The sequence below is a fragment of the Sminthopsis crassicaudata genome, chromosome 2, assembly GCF_048593235.1.
Source record: "Sminthopsis crassicaudata isolate SCR6 chromosome 2, ASM4859323v1, whole genome shotgun sequence".
Taxonomy (NCBI): domain Eukaryota; kingdom Metazoa; phylum Chordata; class Mammalia; order Dasyuromorphia; family Dasyuridae; genus Sminthopsis; species Sminthopsis crassicaudata.
The window spans coordinates 234,711,032-234,735,222 of record NC_133618.1 but is presented as its reverse complement, the minus strand read 5'-3'; the positions used below and the strand labels follow the sequence as shown (position 1 = coordinate 234,735,222).

General features: G+C 36.9%; 1 protein-coding gene across 1 annotated transcript; it reads right to left on the bottom strand.

The window, feature by feature from the left end:
- Nucleotides 1-1,608: 1,608 nt before the first annotated feature.
- RNF114 (ring finger protein 114) lies at nt 1,609-15,121 on the bottom strand. The gene is made up of 6 exons (XM_074288583.1): nt 14,916-15,121; nt 12,971-13,121; nt 8,800-8,906; nt 7,629-7,743; nt 6,454-6,561; nt 1,609-3,624 (listed from the first exon to the last, which is right to left on the bottom strand). The coding sequence occupies exons 1-6, from the start codon at nt 15,038-15,040 to the stop codon at nt 3,559-3,561; spliced, it is 672 nt and encodes a 223-aa protein (XP_074144684.1). The 5' UTR covers nt 15,041-15,121; the 3' UTR covers nt 1,609-3,558.
- Between the last annotated feature and the right edge of the window lie 9,070 nt (nt 15,122-24,191).

The window sequence follows — 24,191 nt, the reverse complement described above, 5'->3', positions numbered from 1 at the left end:
TCACCTGCTAAAAAGGGCCTATTTTCTCATATATGAAACGAAGATAAAAAAAAAAAAAAAAAAAAAACTTATACTGCTTGCCTCAAAGTATACACCACATGTAAATACCAATTATTTTTTTTAGCAGCTCATACTGGCCAAGTTAATTATGGCTCCTTTAGAATATAATCAGTTTGGACAGCATATGTCCCAATTCCCTTGGGCCTACTTCTGATCATCCTGGGGCTAAATGAACTTTCAGCCACTTTTCTTGAGAAAGTATCAAAATATTAAAATATTATTTCCAATTATGTTGTTGAAGGAAGAATCCCAGCAGTTTGTGATAAGGATTGTAGAATAAAGTCAAAGTTGGGTTAGAACCTTAGAATTTATCTAATTCAATCCTCTCATTGTATATATGGGAAATCCAAAGGTTGAAGAGAAGACCAATAATTTGTCCAAAATCACACTGCTAGTCTTGGACAGAACTTAGTATTCCTCTCATTACACAATGCCTTATTAAAGCTTCTGGCAAAACTTCCTCCAGCTTTCAACCATGAATTGGAATTCCAATTCATTGTCAAATTAAAAAATTCAAACCAAATGACAAGGACTTTAAGATTTATTTCATGCTGGTTATCTATGTACTATACAGGAAAGACCTCAAGGAACAGGCCTATTAGTTTACTGTGAACTATGTGCTATGAAAAAATGAAGTCTCTGAGCACAATTGTTTAAAAAGCCAGGTCAATAACTCCTAGATATTACAGAATCAGGATATTAACTCTTTTAATATATTCTGCTTTAAGTTTAGTGAGAGCATTACACTTGGAAGCACTGACATTTGGGAGTGAGGGGGGGAGAGAGTTAATCAGAGTTAAGCTATTTGGCCAGGATCATGCTAAGTGTCTGCCACTAGATCTGACTCCAGGACCCGAGCTCTATCCACCACACATACCTAGCTGCTCAAAGAGCACTAGACTTGGAAGTCACCAGACCTGGGTTCAAGTATGGCTAAACCACTTACTAGCTTTGTAATTTGGGGAAAGTTATTTCCTTAGTTTGCATTTCTTAAATAACAAAATGGGTTAAAGACTACTCACATGATAATCAGAGGAGATAATATTTATAGAGCAATTGGCCCAGTGCCTGGCACTCAGCAGGCACTTGATAAGTGCTTATTTCTTCCTTTCCCCACAAATATCCATCACAGGTTTGTTATATGGAAGGTGTAAGTTGTTACTATTTCTTCAAAAGCAAGCTCTGTAGTTTCAGCACAGTACTTGAGTTCAGTAGTTTTCCATTGCTGATAAATCATTCTGTGAATTAGGAGACGGAAAGGAAGATGATGTACTCCTTGGAGGCCAACCTCCTAAAGACAAGCTTCTCTGACCAGGTAGCTCCACAGATAGGGTTGCCAGAGCCCTTCTGCTGTACTGATGAGACTTTTGAAAAGGTCTCCACCATGTATGAGGCATCGGACGAAGATTAAGGATTATTAAATCTTGTGTGGGTGGGCAGAAAAATGTCATTGACAGTGACATGGGGAAGTGAGTGATGGTCAAGAAAGCCCCAGCCTACCAGATTTCTGCCCCCCAGAACTCCAACCCATTAAGTCAAAACAGCAGGTTGAAAATTTAATAAATTATTAAATTTATTTATATTTTGACTTTTAAAAGTCAGAACAAAATAAAGTTCTCATTTTCTGAAAGGTCTTCTTACAAGAAATATATGAAGTGCACTTAAGATTAATACAAGAAAATAACTGGAATCAAGTCGATCCCTTTACCCAGTGGGTCTGATAGGCTCTAGTCAAAACTTTCAAATCCCAAAGTTTGGACACATTTTGTTAACCTCTAGAGAGTATAGCTTGCTGCAGTGTTAAAGTGAAATTTCTCTAGAACTTATATTAATGTGCTTAACTCTGGAATCCAACTATAGTAAAGAAAGCCTAAAAAGCTACAACTAAACCACTAGCACTTAGAATTACATAGGCTTTGAGGGATCAACTAACATGTACAAATGCTACTTAAGCCCATCAGGAAAGGTAGGATAGCAGCATACAGGCCCAAAACATGTCTGGTTACCTGGAACATCAGTCACTGACTAGATTAGATCCAGCAGTCAGACATGGAATCTAAAGAAAAAGATCAAAACCTGATCTAGTTCCATCCTCCTTTTGCTCATTAGGAGGGAAGCAGAGCTCAGCTCTTATAGAAGAGGCTCAAAGCACTTTGGCCTTGTGCTTATTAATATTAGCAAAGTATGCTGAACTTCAAGTTCCCTGAACAGTTTCCAAAGCAAGTTTCCTGGAATAAAAAAAGAAATATAAATCTCGAAATCCAGATGATTAATAAAACAACATTTCTATTTTGTGCAAAGAACTTCTATTTACAATGTTCTGAATATCAGGAAATTTTTTTGTGTTTTTATTTGCTGGGGGTTTTTTTTTGTTTTGTTTTTTTTTGTTTTGGGTTTTTTTTTTTTTTATTTTTTTGGTTTTTTTTGGTGACCATAATACTTTGCTTCTGTTACCTCCAGATAATAGCATCTTCCTGAGGCCATTATGATTTCCTACATGTTACAATTAAAGATGATATTTTAAACATGGATTTCTCTGTTGAAACTGAATCCACAAAGAAACTATTCAAGAAGTAAAAAATTTGTTCATACAATTTTCTTCTAGAAAAAGGACCTAAGTACTCTGCTGTCATAAATCGTAACTTTAAAATCTCTTTCTACCTCAGTTAGTTCTGAAATTTTTATTTTAACCCTTTGCTATATAAGCTATTAGGTCAAGAATGTAAGAAGACCCCAAATAAGGAAGGTTAATATCAGGTGACAACACCTGAAACACTAGTAGTCTGGGGGAGAAAATGTTCCTGACCATTTACAAAGATTTAAAATTTACTCTTCAAATCTAGAAACATATCCTTTTGCTGATAAAAGGCATTACATTTTATACTAAACAGTACCAATGAGGCATTGAACTCAAGACTATGAATTAGTTGGCATTCTAGAGGTATGTTGAATTATATGGAAATATAATCAGAAATTATCATTTGTAACACTATAAACACTACTAAACATCCTTTAAAAGGTTTTTAAAACCTTTACTGGAAAATTAATTGCAGCCTTAAGTAAATAGAGCCAAGGACTAGGGGCCATTCTAGCTCAAAAGTCTGATCAAATACAAAATGCTTTATCATAGTTCCATGGGTAAGAAATAAAGAAGTTAGACTTTTTGCCATCTCAATTTTGCTACAATGCCCCAGAATATGACTAGCTAATAGGAAGTAAACAGTAAATACTGGAAGGGATGAAAACAAAAGCAGGAGAAATGAAGGAAAAAATAAACCAGTTATCACTGCAGGAAAAAAGATGCAGAAATTAGAAGTGCAATACAACAAAACCTGCCAAAAAGGAGGGCGAAAAGATGGGGTCTTAGAGTTTCAAGGGATGAAAAAGAAAGAGGGCTCTGACCATGATCCTTGTTATAATCATGCCCATTAAAAAAAAATGCTGCTGCTTCTACTTCTTCTATGTAAACCTTGCAACTCTCAAACACAAGTTTTGAGCTCATTTATCTATCAAGGAGCGTAGCAAAGCCTGGTTCATCATGTCATCTTCATCCACATCATAATCCTAAGGAAAAAAACAGAATGTTAAGCAACATAAAAATCTCAGTAACAAGATAGTAATAATTATGGAGTACTGATGAGGGATGGGAAGATGGGCATGATTATACTTAAAATGAAAATTATACAAATTTCCCTCATAGAGAGGCAAGTGTAATTTAAGAGTTGTATTAACCAATGCAAGTATTTGTTAAGTGTCTACTAGATGCTAAGCACTGAGGAGACAAAAACAAAAATGAAATATTCCTTACCCTCAAGAAGCTTACATCCTTTTGAAGGAAACAATATGTGCAAAGTATACACTAAGTTAAGGTAAGGGAAGGATGGCAGATGAAGATTGAAAAACAAAGCACTAACTAGCATCACAACTTTTATAGAATCAGTAACATTAGCCTGGCTTGCTCTACATAAGGCAAAAAAGGGAACTGAGACTTGGAGAGGCAAAATACCCAGTCACTCATCTAGTAAAGGGGGCTCAAACCAAAGTTTTTGACTCCTTTTTTACTGCTTTTTTAAAATTGCACCAGACCACCTGTGCTTATCCCATTCTCATACCCTGAGTTATTAGCATATAGTATTATGACGAAACAAAAGGTAAGTTTGCATTCATCTAGCTGTGTAAGTGAAGTTTTCAAGTCATGTTAAGTTCTTTTTTAAAAATCAAATTTGTTTTTCTTGGCAAAGGTATTGGAGTACTTCTCTAGTTCATTTTATAGACAGGGAAACCAAGGCATTCCCAGTTAAGTTACTTCCCCAGTCACACAGCTAGTAAATGTCTGAGGCTAGATTTGAACTCATAAAATTTAGTCTTCCTTATTCCAAGCCCAGTGTTCTAGCCACTGTAACCCCACCCCACCCAGCTGCCAAATTTACTAATTTTTTTTAAGCTTTTAGTATTTATAAGCTTAATGGATTTTTTTAGATTTATTTAAAATATTTTAAAAATCTTCAGAGTATTTATTTAAGTAACTGGAAAGTTTTGATTAGAAAGTTGTTTTTTTTTAAGTTATTTTCTAGATTTTTCTTTTTTAATTTTAAGTCCAATTAATTAATATATTCTTTTGTTAATGAATAATTTAGAGCCAAAGGAGTCCTTTGGATCTATCTAAAATCTTTTGGTTATCATATCTCTGAACAAATCACTTACTATTTCTATGATTTGTTCTTTGACTGATCATTGTTTAGGATTAATTTACTCATTCTGCAGTTCATTTTTAATCTTTCTTCAATGATCCTTTATTGAATTCCAGTGTGATCATTAAGGATGCTTAATTTTTCTGCATTTGTGAGGTTTTGATGTCTAGTACAACATGGACAATTTTTGTAAAACTGTCATGCTGAGAAAAATATTCTTTCTTGGGGCAGCTAGGTGGCGCAGTGGGTAGAGCACTAGCCCTGAATCAGTCAGGAGGACCAGAGTTCAAATGTGATCTGTGACTCTGGGCAAGTCACTCCTGATTCCCTCAGCAAAAAAAAAAAAAAAATTCCTATTCACTAATCATGCCAGAGATTTAACAAATATAAAAATTAAACTAAAAGTTAACAAACTAATTTAATTCACTTTAAAAATTCAATTTGGGTCCATAATTTTTCTTTTTGGGGGTAAGATTTTTCTAGATCTGAAAGGGGAACAAAGGGGAACAAACACTGAGTTCCCAAATACTATGGTTTTCACTATTTCACCTTGTAACTCACTTAACTTTTAAGTATTTAAATGGTATACCATTAAGTACATAATTTTAAGTAGCTGTTAATTAATTGTCTATTTTGCCTTTAAATATAATGTAGATTCCTTGGGTTTTGGTCCCCCCCCCCCCCAAGTGTATGTTTACTTTTGCTTTGTTTGAAATCATGACTACTACTCCTGCTTGATTTCAAATTTTTCTCCAATCTCTTTTTTTAATCTAAGTATGAATCTTTATGCTTCAAATAAATTTCTTGTAAAGAATGTATTCTCCTTTCTAATCTATTCTACGATTCTTTTCCATTTTATGAATTCACCTCATTCACATTTACTATGGTGATCATTCATTGTATATTTTCTTTTATTCCATACACTAGACTTTTTTTTTTTTTTTTTTTTTTTTTGGCCTAGCTCCCTGACCATCTCTTTATCTCCTTTGATAGGTTTAGAAGAAAGAGACGTTCAAGTGATAACCTGGTCTCAACCTTCTCCTCCTTTCTGCAATAAATTCTTTTTAAGTGGAAAATAGTAAGTTATCTTATCTCTCCTTCACCCTTCTTTAGAGTATTTCCCCATTCCTAATAAATATAACAACCTCCACCCTAACCTATCACACACCCCCGCCCTTTTGTAATTTAATTTTTTTTTTTTTTTTTTTGCTTATACTATTACATTCCTAAAATTTCCCAATTTGGCTCAGTAGGAAGACAAAAATTATTTATGATATAAGCCAATTAATCACTCTTAAACATAACCAAATTCTTCCAGACCAGGGCAGCAATGTTCACTTTCAGATGTTAAAATAAATAGAAGCTTTGCATACTAAAAGCATTGGACACCCAACTATGGAAAAACCAAGGACAATTAATTTTTTTAAACATTCTTCCTGTTAATTGATTATATATTTCAGGCCCTGCTACTCCTTTCTGGACTTAGCCTGCTTTGTAACAGTTTAAAACTGCACCATATGGAATGAAAGAGAAAACTGAAATAATGTACTATATGAACTACAATTTTTAAAAGAGACAATAAAGGAGTATTTTCAAGGAAAGACACTGAATATACAACAATTCTTATAAATTTCTTGATTGTTTTCCTCAAAGAGTACAGATGAATCTGTAGAAAAGTTTCCAGCTTGGAAATAACACTCACCACAAAAGTATCATAAGAAAACTGATGTCTACGCTGAATGTGATCCATGAAGTTAGCACTCCGATAATTGGGGTCTCCCCAGGGCATTGAAGCACAAATTGGACAAACCTTTAAACCAAGATAAAAAGTAAAAAGAATCATAAAATTCCAGACTAGAATTTGAAACAATCTTATCTAGTCTAGTCATTTATAGACAGGGAAATAAGGTTTCTTAACAATCACTCCAGTGCTAAATTATATAAGCCTCTCAAAATGTAACTTCCAAAATGTAAACAGCCATTTTGTCAACACACTTACTTCCAACATCTAGCTTGTCTGGTATATAAAAGGTGCTTAATAAATGTCTGCAGATTAAGTAGCAACACAAAACAAAAAAATATAGAAGTTGCTATTAAGGATCTATATAATAAACTGCCAAACTGTGTATACAGATACTATACACTAAAGTCCCAAAACCAAGAAAGCAATGTATAGCTAGGATAGTTTTGGAACGCTTCATAGAGATGGAATAAGAGTTGAGCTTTAAAACATAGACAAGACTATAGTAGGTAAAGAAAAGGGGAAGACCATCGATGGGGGATTGAGAATATAAGCAAAGAACAATCCCCCCAAATATAGCTACATTAAAGAGAACCAGCCCATTATGAATCCAAAATAAAGCTGATGACATCATTCAATTAAGAGGTAAATTATAAATTATAATTTTAAAAGAAAGACTAATCTATAATGTCAATTTATTGTTGTTCATTTGTGTTTGTCTTTTCATGACCCCATTTAGGGGTTTTCTTGGCCAAGACAAAGGAATGATTTGCCATTGCCTTCTCTAGCTCATTTTACACATAAGGAAACTGAAGCAAACAAGAAAAAATGATTTGCTCAGGGCCACACAGCTAGGAAATGTCTGAGGCTAAAGTTGAATTCAGGAAGAGTCTTCCTGATTCCAGGTCTTGACACTCCATCCTTTTTACCACCCAACTGCCCATTCTGTCAATAATATGGAACAAATATGGACATCTGAAAAAAATTCAAAGGGACAATAACTATCAGGGCAATCTAGTCCCCTCTGAATTATCTTTTATTTGCAGTCTAAATATTTATAATTGAGCATCTTTTTTTTTTTCTTCTGAGAAACTTTTCCATAAACATAAATGGAATTTAAAGAAAATCCATATTACCACTGATTTAGTATCTGTGCTGTGGTACATTTTGCAGTGTTCAGCTAGTCCTTCCTGATCAAAGTTCTTCTCAGGACAGTAAGGACATGGAAAGGTAAATCGGTTTGGGATATTCCTACTGAAAAGGAAGGAAAAATTATATAAATCAACAATCATATGAATGAAAACTAAATTACACTTTTTTTTAATAGGATTTTATTTTTTCCAATTACATATAAAGATAGTTCTCAACATTCATTTCTGTAAGATTCTGAGTTCCAAATTTTTTCTCCCTCTCTTGCCTTCCTCTTCCCTCCCCAAGAAGGCAAGCAATCTGATATAGGTTATACATATAAAATCATTTAAAATATATTTCCATACTAAGTTACATTTCAATAAATATTTATTAAATCCATATCATGTGAAAAATTCTATGCTAAGCATTTCAGAAAAATCACGTGCTATAAAATTTATTGAGACATGACAAAGATGATTTTGAGAAGCAGAATGATATAACACAAAGAGTGCTATATGCTTGAAATGAAGAGAAATTCAAATTCAGATTAAGCATCCATGAATAAGTCAATTAATTTCTCTAAGCTTCAATTCCTTCATCTATAAAATAGGGATTACAATTCTGGTACCACCTAATGCAAAGATCGGTAATGAGGAAAGTGTTCTACAAGTCTTTACAAGTTCATACAGAAAAAATCTTAACAGATTATGTAAATGTGAGTTGTAATTATGATTTCTGATGCTAAACACACTCAGTACTCAGATGAAGCTTAGAAATTGAGCTTTTCATGATATGGGTATCAAATTAAAAACAACTTAATAAACTCGTAAAACATTAAACCATCTAATCCTTTCTTCCTAATTTATGAATGAGAAAACTGAGGTCCACCAAAAGGCATTTTTTTGCTTAGGGTCAGCCAACTAGCTAGTATCAGAGAAAAAACTAGAACCTAGGTCTCCTAATTCCCAGTCCAATACTAAATAAAATAGAATGATCACCTAAAACTAATAAAATGCTTACACTTCTACCTTCTTGAAGTTATTTAGACATTTAAAAATATTAAGTTTCTAATACCTTTGGTTCATTTAAGATAATTCCCAGATAGAGTATAAAATTTATAGAAATTATAAGGAATCCCAAAACAGAAAATCAATAGTTGAGTGGTAACATATTTACCTTGGCTGATATGTCATATCCTTAGTGGTAGCCTTAACACCTTCCATTAAGTAGTTCTGATATTTGGAACAGGAAGCTACATGGTTACGCATTTTTGATAGGGCCAGCTAAAGAACCAACATAAAGGAGCTAGTTAGTATACTTAAACGAAGAAAAGGATCACTTTCTTGTCCAAGGGGTTGAGATCCTTTAAAAAAAAGAAAGCAGTTGGAGCTAAAAAGTCAAAAATAAAGGTGTCAGATACAAGTTTGGGTAAGCAGCTCTTGCCCTTGTCTTACTCACAATTTTTACATGTTGCCCATCAATTGAAGGTGCCCACCCTAGAATCACTATCCAATAGCCCAAAAAACTTAAGATATTAATTAATCCAAACCCTTTTCATTACATAGAAGAAAGTGATACCAAGAGAAGATAATTAACTTGACTGATATCACAAGTCTAAATCTTCTTTCTTTACAAAAACCTTATTTCTCTCTTTGGTTGAATTGGCCATGTGGGCGACTATAAAAGACCCTGAAATGCCCATTTGATTAGAAGGTCAGATGTATAGCTCATTACTAAAATATATAGCATAAAGTATTGTGTTGTGACAGGCAGGAGAGAAAGAGTTGTGTTTAATTCATTATTCAAAACCATTAGCACCTATACTGTACGTGAGGAGTTGTACAAAGGTGCTTATATAAAACCTACTATATAAGGATACTTAATTTCTATTGGGGAAGAGAGAGACACACACACACACACACACACAATTATGATCTAAGGGAACAATAAAAGTAAAGATCCAGGCAAAATGCTACGAGAAATTTGAGAGAAAGATCACTTTGATAAGTACACATGGGTATGTCAGGAGGTGTTTCATGGAGAAGTTGGCACACACAGTGGGCCTTTGGAACTCATTCTCTTAGGGAAGGGGAGGAAAGTCTCTTCACATTCGGAAGTGATTTAAGAAAAGCTCAGGAAAGGCAAGGTCATGTCACAGACTGTGTTCTCAAGGGTTTCTAATCTAAAATAGAAGAATATAGGTTCAGGCCAAGAACTAGAAAGAAATTTGAAAACTGAGAGCTACTACAGGACATGTGAGCAAAGTTAGGTCTCAAGGAAAGGAGAAAATTTCAGCAGATGAAAACAGGAAGAAAGAATTAATCCATTTTAGATCCTCTTGACTTCAGGGCCCGTGCTCTATCCTGGCTGTTCCAATTAATCCATTTAAGAAAGGAGTAGCAGTAGTAAAATAAGTTATTGCAAGAAATCAATGGGGATAACCTAATCTTGCTGGAATGAAGAAGATATGAAATAGTAAGAGATCATGATGGAAAGGCAGGTAGAAAAGACTGCATTTTTTTCATGCCAGAACCTAGGATCTATATTTTAATTCAGGAATCAATGAGAAGCCACTTAAAATTTTTGAGGAAACATGACCAGGTAAAGATTATACAGGCAGCCAAGTAAAAAAGGATGTGAGAAGGGATAAACTAAAGGTAAGAAGGCTAGTCAGATAATCTAGCTATGCAGTGACAGGGACTTTCAAAGTAGGAAAGAAGAGAAAGAAGTAAAACAATTTACAAATCAATAGGACTTGACAATTGTAAAGAAGAAGAAAACTATAACTTATTAAAGTCACAGAAGAGAAGGATGGGACTGAGGAGGTAGGTGGAAAAGTTAGCCTTAGCAAAAACAATCCTTTCCCTCTAACACTGAAAAGAAAATATGTTGGGGAAAAAAAAGTTTAATGTAAAAGAATAAAAAATTCCAAATATAATTGAAGGTAAAATTAAGTGAAAAGAATAGAATTTGGGGACTAAGGGTAGAAAGTGAGGCCAGATTATTGAAACTAGAAAATAGGGAGGAATTAAAAAATTGGAGATCATGAAAAGTGTGAAAAGCCAAGTCCCCAGGGCCAGCTAGGTGGTGTAGTGGTTAGAGCATCAGCCCTGAAGTCAGGAGGACCTGAATTCAATTCTGGCTCAGACACTTAACACTCCCTCGCTGTGTGAGCTTGAGCAAGTCACTTAACCCCAGCCTCAGGGGGGGAAAAAAAAAAAAAAGAAAGAAAAGTCCCAGGAAGGCTTGTGAGATCACTTCACAATCTATGTTGATTATCCTCTTATTAAACTAAAAACCCTACCAGTGTAGGAGCTATCTGTGTGAACTGCAAGTTTTCCAGCCTCTTAGGAGTTAGTTTCCTCCTTTGTAATATGAAAACATTAGACTAGTTTGTTTCTAATTCTGAAGGTCATTCCAACTCTAATATTCTGGGACTATGCCAGGCAACAGGGAAACAGATTTTAGTTTATTAAAGAGCTTCAATTAATCACAAAACTTAAGTTTTACTGGACTGAAGAATTTTATTTAAATAGTTACTATGACAACAAAAAATTGAAGAGGCTGCCCTGAAGATTATTTTTTATTTTTAGTAGTTTTTAACTTCTATATATACAATCTGAACTTGGTAAATCTTTCAACTTTTCTGAACTTGGCCACTAAACACATGAGACTATATAATTTATAGTTAAAGTCTAATTCTGACATGACTTAAGAAAGACTACAAACTTGTAAAAATAATATGCTGTCAAAAAGGCAGATCTACAAAAATAAGACTCAATTCCAAACTGCCCCTTCTATAAAATCTAGGCATTACACTAAGAAGCCTAGGCAAACTTGAAAACATTTAATTATTTATTTATAAGGAACTAACATAACCAAAGATTCATAGTAATAAAAGAAACTTGAGAGTGAGACCAATCTTCCATTTGCAGATGTGGAAACTGGGTTTGAAAAGGTTAAATATATAGCTACTCAAAGTGACAAGATCAAGATTCAAGGCAAAGGCTATGAACTCCAAATTCATTATTCTTTTCATTACATAGAGCAAGAAAGAAGCAAGCAGTATAATGTAATAGGGAAAAGTACTAGCCCTGGACTAAGGAGAGTAGTCAAAATTTTTATTCTCATACTTAACTAGGTGCCTGACCCTGGGAACTTGTCTTTTCTGCTAGATCCTCTTCCAGATCATGCTTTCTAACGGTAGGTGAACCTTAGGGTTTTTCCTGGGCTAACTTCTCTTCTCTCTATATACTACTTTTCTTATTTAACTCATCTCTCAGCTGATGATTCTCATATTTATCACTCCCTAGCTTCTCTGCTGACGTACAATCTCCCATCTCCAAGTGCCTACCAGACATTGTGAACTGAATGTCTAAAAGGCATCTTAAACTCAACATGTCTACAATGAAACTTATCTCCTTCTTCCTTCTTTTCTTCCTCTCTATTCCCATCAAAGACATCATTATCATCATCTTCCCAGTCTCCAAGGCTTCCAAGCCAGGAGTCATTCTCAACTTTTCACTTTCTCTCACTCCATTTTTGCAAGCTATTGTCAAGGATTGTTGACTTCACTTCTGTAACATTTCTCAAATATACCCCTATTTATAGTAAGGATGGACAGTATGATACTGTCCTGATATTGCCACCACTCTGGTGCAGACTCATCTCATACCTGGACTATTTTTGTTTGTTTTGCTGAGGCAATTGAGGTTAAATTACTTGCTCAGGGTCACACAGTGCTGAGTCAGAGGCTGAATTTGAACACAGGTTCTCCTAACTTTATCCACTGTACCACCTAGCTGCCTAGAGTTTTGTTAATAGCCTGGTGATGGCCTGCTTCCGTAAAGTTTCTCTTCACTCTAATTCATCTTCCTTCAGCCACTACAGGGATTTTCCTAAAGCAAAGGCCCAACCATATCACTCCCTTACTCAATAAATTCCAATGGCTCCTATCACCTTCAGAATCAAATACAAAATCCTCTGTTTGGCACTCAAAGTTCTTTATAACACTTAGCTTTTTAGTTCTTACATCTTATTCTCCCGTTGTGCACTTTTTGATCCAGTGACACTGACCTTCTGACTATTCCACAGACAAGACACTTCTCTCTTAGCTCTGCATATATTCACTAATTATCCCCATCAAGTGGGGATAATTAAACTAACTAAAATAACTAAACTAACTAAATCATCAAGTGCCATATAAATATTAGATTTTATTACTATTGAGCAGTGTAGCAAACTACTACGAATAAATTCTCTCATTTACCAAATGAATTTCAAAAAGGTACAAATGACACCAGTGGAATGAATACCTGTAGGCTTCCATCTTGATTGCTGCACATACCTTTTTTTTGCAGCCACTACAAGTTGCCTCAGTTGCTTCAATTTGCTTTTCTAAGTCCACAGCTTTGGTCCCCAGAGATAAAGCACTCCGACAGACTCCACAGACAGGTTTCTTCGGTTTTAGACACTGCTGCAGGCAAACGGCACAAAAACTAAAACAGAAACAAAATGATTTGACAAGAATTCCTTATAAGGAAGATACTCTGTGAATGTCCTCGTCATATTGTCAACAAATGAAGATCTGATGACAGAAAACTTCTTATTAAACAACAAACATACCACCAATCAATAGCAATTTATTATTCAATTTAGCAATTTAAAGTATTTCCAGTAAAATTTATCAGAAAGCCTGCAAAGGCAATGTATTCCTGACATTCTAACAAGTACATTTCATTTGTATCACTTGTTTTACTGCTCAAAGTTCCCCATAATATTTGGTAAACTGTCATTACAATTGTCCCCAGGCTTGCTAAAACAGGATAATGCTTTTATGGGAAGGATACATTGGATTTACATCTGCAATAGTGACCAAACATGCTTACTGAACACATGGGTAGGCCATCAAAATAGTAATTTAAGTAAGCCCTAGAAAACTTAATGAAAATAGAGACAAGAAAAAAAAAGTTGGAACAATAGCTTAAACTTGTGTAGCATTTCCCTTTCACTTCTATCTCTTTTCATCCTAACAAACCCTGGGAGCAGAAGTTTTAGAAGAGAAAGCGGAGGCTCAGAGAGGCACTAACTTCCTCATGCATACATGCAGATGAATCAGTGGCAGAAATGAGACTAGAAACCGCATCTTCTGATTCTCAGCCCTGGGTCACGTCTGCCGTAGCAAACCTCCTCTTCAAACTAACACAAAGCAGCGTTCCCAGTTCTTCAGTCCCTGAGAGGGGCAGATCCCGCCCCAGCTGTCACCGAGCCTGCTGGAGGCCGGTTATAACCCCACCTAACTAAGCTGGTTTTAATTCCTCGGTTGTTTTTAAACTCTGAATTTCTAAATAGCTTTCGGTTTCAGTTTCCTATCTTTTCTTCCCCCAGGCTGCGTGCGATATCCCACCCACTTTTTCTGTTTTGACTGCTCCAGTTAATTTTGTCTCAGAAACCGACTAAACTAGTAAATGCTAAGCACCAAAAAGGGCGAGGGGGAAGAGAGAGAAATATCTTATTCTCGTTTCCAAGTTTAAAAACTAAGCGTAAAGCCCTCCGCCGCTGGGATGCGGCCCCCCTTCCTCCGCCCCAAACGCGGACGGCCCCGTGTGTACCCCTCTCCCCCGCTTCCCTTTCTCATTTCTTTTCGGAGAATGCCAGAATAGTAGACGAGGAAGGGCCCGTCTCCCCCCTTCCGTTCTCGCCCGAACCCTCGCCCATTCCCACTCCGATCTAGGGACCGCCACTACCTCTCCTCTTTTCTCCCTCCCCCAAGTTCTTTTCCCGAGAACCCCCCTCCCCCGACACCTCTTATTCGGATTCCTCCACAGAGGAGACCTGCCTCTGGGGCGGAACCCCTCCCCCCCAACCGTGTTTTCCCGTCATGGACCACGAGATCACAACACTTTAAAACTGGGGCAGTCTCTAGGGGTCGGTGAGTTCGATCCCCTTATTTTATGGGAAAAGAGACGGAGACCGCAGAAGTTAATCTGACTTAGCCCCAGTCCCACAAGGAGGACCGTCGGACCGCCAGCCCACTTCCCATCCCCCCTCCCCTCCACACCTGGGTCCCATTATCTCTTCATTCCTCTCCTCCCTCCGTTCCCATATTCTCCCGGCGGCCCTCCCCCCACTGCCTCCCGCCCAGCAGCCCCACTCGAAGACCCTTTCTCCCGGGCTCGGGCACTTCGGTGCCCGCCCCCCTCCCTTTTCCGGACTCTGTCTCTCAGTTCACAACTCAGTCACGGGCGCCCCCGGCTCAGACCCAGCGGCGCCCCCAGGCCCCTCCCGCTTACACGTGTCCGCAGGGCGCCCGCTCGGGCTTCTCATACACCTCCAGGCACACGGGGCACGTGAAGCGGGACAGGGGGTTCATCGCGGCCGCGGCCCCGACCAGTCCCGAGCCGCCGTCCAGCGCCATCTTGTCCTCCCCCAGCGCTCCGCCGAGAACAGAGCGACGGCGGCCGGGAAGTAGGGGCGAGGCGGGGGCGGGGAGGGGGTTGGAACGGGACGGGGAGGAGGGAGAGGGGCAGAAGAACCCTGGGGAAGGCGGGGAAGAGGAGAAGGGGGTAGAAAAGGGGCGGGGACAGGAGCAAAGGGGCGGGAAGAGAAGCAGGAACGGGGCGTAACAATAATAATAGCTTTTAAACGGGGTGTCCTAATAGTCTCGGTTCTTTTTGCAACTTTAATTGGTTTAAGTTTAAGCTTTAATAACAAAACTGCTCCGACTTTTGGGACACTACAATGAAAATATTGTTTCATTTTATTCTTACTACAACCCGGGGTGATTCGTGCCATCGTTATACCTATTTTACAGACGAAGCAACTGAGGGAAAAGTGACAAACATCTGAACTTAAAGCAGCTTCCCGGCTCCAGGTTCGGCTTTCCATGCATCCCCTCTAGAGGAAAATGGCTAGGAAATGAGTTTCCAAACCAGGAATCAGTAGGCTGAACTCTCTCCCTCCCTCCCCTCTCCCCCCTCCTCTCCCTTTCCCTCTCCCCCCTCCTCTCCTTTTCCCTCTCCCCCCTCCTCTCCCTTTCCCTCTCCCTCTCTTTCTCTCTCTCCTTATCCTTTCTATTTTTTTTTGTTTGTTTTGTTTTGTTTTGTTTTTGTTTTTGAGGCTGGGGTTAAGTGACTTGCCCAGGGTCACACAGCTAGGAAGTGTTAAGTGTCTGAGATCAGATTTGAACTCAAGGTCCTCCTGAATTCAGGGCTGGTGCTCTATCCACTGCACCACCTAGCTGCCCCCTATCCTTTCTATTTTTAAATAGAAAATCCTCTTCTGCCCTTTATTTCGAAGCTCCTTACCTCCAACACACTACACACAACACACACACTCTCTCTCTCACACACAACACACTCACACACACAACACACTCACACTCTCTCACACACACACTACACACAACACATTCACACACTCACACACACTACACACAACACACTCACACTCTCATACACAACACACTCACACTCTCACACACAACACACACTCTCACAGCACACTCACACACACTACACACAACACACTCACACACCCATTCTCTCACACACACTACACACAACACACTCACACTCTTTCACACACAGCACACTCACACACTCACACTCTCACACAACACACACACTCACTCACACACACTCTCTCACACACACTCAAACGCTGTCTCTCACAACACACTCACACACACTCAAACACAACACACTCACACTCTCTCACAACACACTCACACACTACACACAACACACTCACTCTCTCTTTTATACACAACACACACTCACACTCACACTACACACAACACACTCACACACTCTCTCTTTCATACACAACACACACTCACACACACACACTCACACTCACACACACAACACACACTCTCACAACACACTCACTCTCTCTCACACACACTCACACACTCTGTCTCTCTCACACACTCACACACTCACACACACAACACAATCACACTCTCTCTCACACACACTCACACACTCTCTCTCATACACACTCTCACACACAACACACACACACTCTCTCACACACACTCACACACTCTGTCTCTCTCACACACACTCATACACACTCTCACACACAACACTCACACTCTCTCACAACATACTCACACACTCACACACACACACACTCTCTCACACACACACATTCACACTCACACACTCTCTCTCACACACACACACATATACTCTCACACACACACACACACTCACACAACCCTTTCTAGTCTTCTTATTCTAGAAATCTTGTCACCCCTACATCCTGGCAATCCAGGGACACTGGCCTTATTGTTCTCTTGATTCTATCGCTTTCCCTCTGATGAATTATTTCAAATTTATCAATTGTTCATGCGTTTTCATGTTGTCTCCTCCATTTGACTCTGATCTCCTTGAGGTCAGGGACTGTCTTTTGCTTTTCTCTGTATCACCTGTAATAGCAGAGGTCCTAGAACATAACAAGCACTTACCATACCCACTGGTAGACTGACTGGCCCAGAGCCGGTGTTTAACCTCTCGGTGTTTTAGGCAGCCCTCCTAAAGACTAAGATTTTCTGAGACACTACTGACCTTCATTTCTTCATTTTGGGATTTCCCTGTCCCCAGTGAAACCACAGGTATATTCCCCAGCCTTGTATTCCTAGACTGTTCAAACAATTTTCCTTACCTCAACAAATCTGAGTATTGTAACTTTTCAAGAGATATGTGGCTTATTTTGTCCCAATTTCCATTGGTTATACCAGTGTTTTCAAATGTTTTGGTCTCAGAATTCCTTTACAATCTAAAAATTATTGAGCATCCTTCAAAGAGCTTTTATTTATGTAAGTTGTATTTATCAATATTTATTACATTAAAAATGAAAGAAAACATTATGATGATGATGAAAATAGGGGATATATTTTGTCCCAATTTAAAAAGAAAGAATATGGATTCTATGAACCAGAGGCATGTAAGTTTGACTGATTCCTATGAAATTCTAAAAGGAATGATTAAAGACAGTGAAACTCCAGATTGTAGTTTGTCCTTCCTTTTCAAAGACAATCATGATGTCAGGGAGTCGATGCCATGCCATGAAATGAATTGGATTTGAGGAAGTGAGGGCTTTGCAAAGCACTGTCTTCACTTTCTCCTCCCAGTGGCAAGATATAGATCAGGATGACTAGAGATGAGTATTGAAATTCTGGTTGAGGAGAATACAAAAGAACCAGCATGGCTTCGTTAAGAACATATCATCCCAAAGTAACCTTGTTTCCATTTTTGCATGGAGTTACTAAATTATTAGAGGAAAAAAATGTAATTGACATAATTTACACCTGTATTTTAGAAAAGTAATAAACTATTTCATGTAGTTCTTATTGAAAACATGGGGAGAGAGTTGGGTTAAATGAGTGCAAATTTCAGATGCAGTGAAATGGCTGGATTTTGCCATGTCAGTTGGGAAGGAAATAGCCACTGAAGTGCCCCAGTCAGGAGATATAACTAACAAGGTGAGTAACAGCCAAACTCTAGAAAGATCCTGACAAGCTAGAAAATTAGAAGATTAAATATAACAGACATTAAAAAATAATTTGGCTTGGCACATGGGTTTGAGAATTAACTTCAACTAATTTATTCAAGAAATGAATTTCTAAGATGTGGGACGCCTTTGGAAAGGATCTGAGGGCATTAATATTTCCCTGGACTGTGAGAAGACTCAATTCTCCCTCTGCTTTTTGGGGCTGAGATACAGCAGAATTGGAGAGACAGAGAATATTTAGAGGAATTGAAAGGGAAGTTCCAAGGTGGAACACAGAATAATTGGACCTGGAAGTTACCTTCCTACTAAGCAGTGAAATGAGAACAATAGGACTTTTTCTAGTTGCTAATGTGCTGCTACAGAAACATCAAAGTCATTTCAAAAGTTATAAATGTTGTTTATGGCTTCAGAAGATGTGGATTAGGTTACATGATCTATTCAGGGGGTAATCAGAACTTTGCTCCAAAAGTGACCTGCAAACAAACAATACAATATATATGTATGTGTGTGTTCCCAAAGGATCATGGACAGCTGTATGGAACTACAGATTTCCTCCTTTACAAAGAAACTATACCCAAAGAGATCCCCCTAACCAGCAAGAGTTAACAAGTTTCCAGAATGAATTAATCAGTATGAGGCACTTCCCAAGAAAATGTACAGGTGAAGCCTATTGTGATAAATTCTGAAAAGTAATACAAGCTCACAGCAGCTCAAAAGGAGTTCTTATCTGCCTACTAGAGACAACTGAAAGAGGCCAATGGGGAGGAGCTCTGAAAGTGTATGACATAATCACATTTACAGAAAATCTTTAGCCTGCACTTCCCAAAGGAAGTTGTGGACTTTGTCAACACAAAAAGTTTATTATCCCCAAGGCATATACAGTGTTGATAAAGAAGGAGTACTTAACTACAACCTTAAGGATAAATCCAAAGAATTTCCTCATTGCGTACAAATCAGTCATGAAATGCTTAGCCAGTTGGCCTAGTTATTCAGACAAAGCAGCCCATGTATTTAGAGTTTGAAAAAGATGTGTTTTAAAACAATTATTACTGTCACGTGAAAGAACATCTGCTCACATTTTAGTTTTTTGATGCTTTTGTCAATGTACTGTGTTTGCTTTGGAAACAGAATTTTTTTTTTTTTAATTTACAAAACATATGCATGGGTAATTTTTTAACAATGACCCTTGCAAAACCTTCTTTCCAATTTTTTCCTTCCTTCCTCCCACCCCTTCCCCTAGTTGGCCAATACATGTTAAATATGTTAAATCCAATATATGTATACATATTTATACAGTTATCTTGCACAAGAAAAATCTGGTCTAGAAAGAAAGAAAAAAACCTGAGAAGGAAAACAAAAATGCAAGCAAATAATAATAGAAAGAATGAAAGTGCTATGTTATGGTCCACACTTATTTCTTATAGTTCTCTTTCTGGGTGTAGCTGATTCTCTTAGATCCTGAACAATTGGAACTGGTTTGAATCATCTCATTGTTGAAGAGAGCCATCAGAATTAATTTTGTTGACATGTATAATGATCTGCTTATTTCTGCTCATTTCACTTAGCATCAATTCATGTAAGTCTTTCCAAGCCTCTCTAAAATCATCCCCTTCATCATTTCTTATAGAACAATAATATTCCATAACATTCATATACCACAATTTATTCAGCCATTCTCCAATTGATGAGCATTCATTCAGTTTCTAGCCATTACAAAAAGGGCTACCATAAATATTTTTGCACGTGTGGGTCCCTTTCCTCCCTTTAAGATCTCTTTGAGCCTTAGTAACACTGCTGGATCAAAGGGTATGCACAGAAACAGAAAATTGTTATTATTGCATCCTGATTTCTAAAAATCAGAGAAAGTTATCGTTTTTGATGAGAACAGTGAAAATGTACTTAAACAAGATGCCACTGTTCTGTGATAGCCTCAGCACCTATACTCTGATGGTTCAGACATTTTCATGTTGACATCCTATCTTCAAGGATGAAGTAGATTTGGATAACCTGTTTAGCTACTAGGCTAGTAGTAACATTTCTGGTGAACATTTCTGATTCTGATGAATCATCAGAAGATCTTGTAAGCTTATTCTTCCTTGAAGAATTTGATAAAGAAACAAGTAGCCCATCTATAAAGGGTCCAGAAAAAATATGCAGGAACAAATACTGATGAAACTATTTCTGCAGATTAATTCAAAAGAATTTTAATACTAAACCCTTGGCAACAGCTGGAGGAAATTATCATGGATACTAAATACTCAGTGAAAGATAAAATGTAAAAAACAAACAAACAAACAAAAAACTGAAGGAGTTTCAGAAATTCTATCCCAAAGTCTATCAAGAATGATTTCTGACACCAAAAAGTAAAGCACTGGCATTTCCAGAAACTGACACCAAAGCTGCTAATATGGGTTTTGAAAAAGCCTTTTTAGCCTTTTCAAAGAACTAGACATTTTTTGAATAGAGAATGTAACTAATTCTAAAGTCATTAGTGATCTATTTTTGAATGTATGGACTTGTGGAGAAGGGAAACATATTTTGACTATTGAAATTTTTAAAAAGCTTACCTGAATTAAAAAAAATTATCTCAATTTCTGTTTGTCTTCTTATATATGCTTGGATCTACAATTATAAGTCAAGTGTTTTGCTGTAGAATGCAACTGAAAAGTTTAAAAGTGATGTTTTTTCACTTAAAAAAAAAAAAAAAAAAGAGGGAGCAGCTAGGTGGCACAGTGGATAGAGCACCAGCCTTGAATTCAGGAGGACCTGAGTTCAAATTTGATCTCAAGACACTTAATACTTCCTAGCTGTGTGACCCTGGGCAAGTCACTTAACCCCACCTCAGAAAAAAAAAAAAAAAAGATCTGAACTATACCCTCAGTATGAATCAATAGTGTTCAGTGTGAAAGAGTACTCAAGAAATCTTATGGGATCTTGATCAGGCTGAATTAAGATAGGAACAGATTTCAGTAATTAGAAGTGATAAGTTTGCTGTAATTTGCTTGGTCAGACAACTTCTAAAATATTTATAGGCATCCACAGAATATTTTATTTGGGAATTTTTTTATGTGGATATTTATGGAATATTCAATAAGAACATGTTTAGCCATCAAACTAAAGAAACCAAAACTTTCCTAACTTATTTTAAAAGAATTAAAAGTAAACTTGTAGTTGAAACATAACATTTTGCAAAAGGTCACTTTTTTGCATCTTTATCCTTAATACAAATATCCCTCCTTCTTTGAAAAGGCAAGGGTTGGCAGCCTTCTTCCTAGAAGATTTGTGATGAAGTAGAAGGGAAGTGCTATGTGGGGCATTCATAGACGTTCTATAACTTGTTCTAGTATACTGACCAGTAGTTTAGAAAAATATTTTATTAATATTTATTTATTTGCTTCGCTTGTGGTGGATCTCTTGGACTCTTTTACTGATGATATCTGGTGATGAAGACAATACTATGAGAGGAAAGGCCTTAGGCCCTTCCCACTGAGGCCAACATAGGATTTGTGAATACAGGGCTGGCTCTTTCCATTTGTTCTTTTCCGTTTGAGTTTGTAATAGAAAGAGAGAGAGGAATATCTTGTATAGAGAGGCCTTTGACTCTAAAGAGAAAAGAAAGTTTAGGAACAATCAGTGATGGTATGACTCAGACCCTAGCTTACAGCAAGGTCTTATCTCAAGCATCTATAATCTAGCCTGCAGAAATAGAACCAGAACAGGAATCACAGATGGAAGAAAAATCTGCCCTTCTGTCTTTCTGAATCAGCTGAGTTTTCCAGCTGGCTAAAAGGGGAAGAGAAGAGCAGCAGTTTACTCTTGTTCAGACCCAGATCTAGGGCAGCAAACAGATTTGTCCCTGGATCGAATCACTTTGGAAACATTGAAAGCTTGTTGGCCCCCAACCTGTCCCCAAGATCCTGAAATATCACAATACTCAATATTTCCAAAAAAGTAGCAATAGGGCTAACCTAAACTTTCCCTCCAGAAGTATGGCAGAGCCCAACCCTACTACAAAGTCTACAATTAGGAAGTAGACTTGAAATTAGGAAGTAGACTTGAAGAATGGACAAATAAAAAAGAACTCTATCATGACAGGGATACTTAAGACACAAAGAAAATGATGGCTTTAAAACACCAACAAGCAACAACAGCTCAGAGAAAAAGAGCTTGGGCTCAAACTCAACTAGAATTGCTAGAAGAAATGAAGTGCTTAAAAGTTTAAAAATATTTTTAAAAGTGGAATGAGAGAATTGGGGGAAGGGGAAGAATTAGAAAAGAAATGAAAGCTATTAAAAAATTGAAAAGACAATTAATAGCTTAGTACAAGAAGTACAAAACCTTGCCCAAATAATAAAACTCCCTAATAATTGGAATGGGCCAAAAAAAAAAAAAAAAAAAAAGGCCAATGATTTCATGAGACAACAAATAATATTAAAATAAAGTTTAAAGGCTAGGGAAAAAAAAGAAAATGGAGTATCTGATAAGAAAAACAACTGACTTGGAAAATAAGTAGAAGAAAAAAATTAAGAATCACTGGACTAATATGAAAAGGTGCTTTAAATCACTATCGATCAGAGAAATGCAAATTAAGACAGCTCTGAGATACCATTACACACCTCTCAAATTGGCTAAGATGACAGGAAAAGATAATGATGAATATTGGAGGGAATGTGGAAAAACTGGGACACTAATATATTGTTGGTGGAATTATAAACTGATCCAACCATTCTGAAAAGTAGTTTGGAACTATGCTTTAATAAAAAATTAAAAAGAATCACTGTCCTATCTGAATGCTGTGGTCAAAAAAAAAAAAAAATTCATTTGAAGAAATCTTAAAATTGTTCAGAGCTATTAGAACCAGAAGACAAAGAACCTGGTAGTCATCTCCTGAAAACTTCCTGGAACTTTAAAATGAAAATTTCTGGGAATATCACAGTCTAAATCCATAGCTTCCAAGTTTTTAAAAAAATTACTGTACATAATAAGAAAAAAAGAATTCAAGTACCAAGGAGACACAATCAAGATCACACATGCTTTAGCAGAAGCACTATAAAGGATATTTAGAATATAAATGATATTCTAGAAGTTAAAAAAGCATGGGTTTATAGCCAAGAATAATTTAGTCAAATGCGTAAATGTTTTGCATGATTTCACATATATAATTGATATCACATTGCTTGCCTTTTCAATGGAAGGGGAGGGACTAGAGGAAGAAAATTCAGAATTCAAAATTTAAAAAACTGAATGCTAAAAATAAATAATAAATTTCATAAAGAAGACCAATACAACTCCCTTCCTTTGAGAATGAAGGACAAATCATAGCAACAACAATGAGCTTTACTTTGGTAAAAAGAATAGAAAAGGAATACATTGTGGAGAAAGGAAAAGAAAGTTAAGGAAAATTTTCTCACATCATTAGGGTGCATAAGTAGACATCATTACAAACAAAGTAGAGGGGGTTGATGAGGAATGGCTGACACCTCACTTTTATCTGAACTAGTTAAAAGAAGGAAGAATACACATACAATACAATAAAATTTGAATATAATGCTAAAGGGGGAAAATGGATTTTAATGAAATAGGTGACTTTTAAGCATCCCTAATAAAAAGACTAGAGCTACATAGAAACTGAAGTTCATATGCATAAAGGGCTATAAAACAGAATAGTTTTTCATCTAGCAGTACCACTACTGGGTCTGTATCCCAAGAAAATCATAAAGGAGGGGAAAGTATTCACATGTGCAAAAATGTTTGTAGCCACTCTGTGTGTGGTAGCAAGGAATTAGAAAATTGGGGAATGACCAAATAAGTTATGGTATATGAAAGTAATGGAATATTATTCTATAAAAAATTATGAACAAGCTGATTTTAGAAAAGTTTGGGAAGATTTATTATGAACTGCTACTGAGTGAAACAAGCAGAACCAGGAATACATTATATATAACAACAGCAAGAATGTGTTATGATCTACTCAGCAGTTTGGTTATCCAGGGCAATCCAAATAACTTTGGACAGAAAATGCCATTTACATCTTGAGAAAGAACTAT

Excerpts from the sequence above, each read along its gene's own strand:
- RNF114 (XM_074288583.1), bottom strand. The coding sequence starts at position 15,040 with ATGGCGCTGGACGGCGGCTCGGGACTGGTCGGGGCCGCGGCCGCGATG. Across the intron at positions 13,122-14,915 it reads CGGGCGCCCTGCGGACACGT|TTTTTGTGCCGTTTGCCTGC; the intron begins GTAAGCGGGAGG and ends TTTCTGTTTTAG. Across the intron at positions 6,562-7,628 it reads GCACAGATACTAAATCAGTG|GTTTGTCCAATTTGTGCTTC; the intron begins GTAATATGGATT and ends CTTGGTTTAAAG.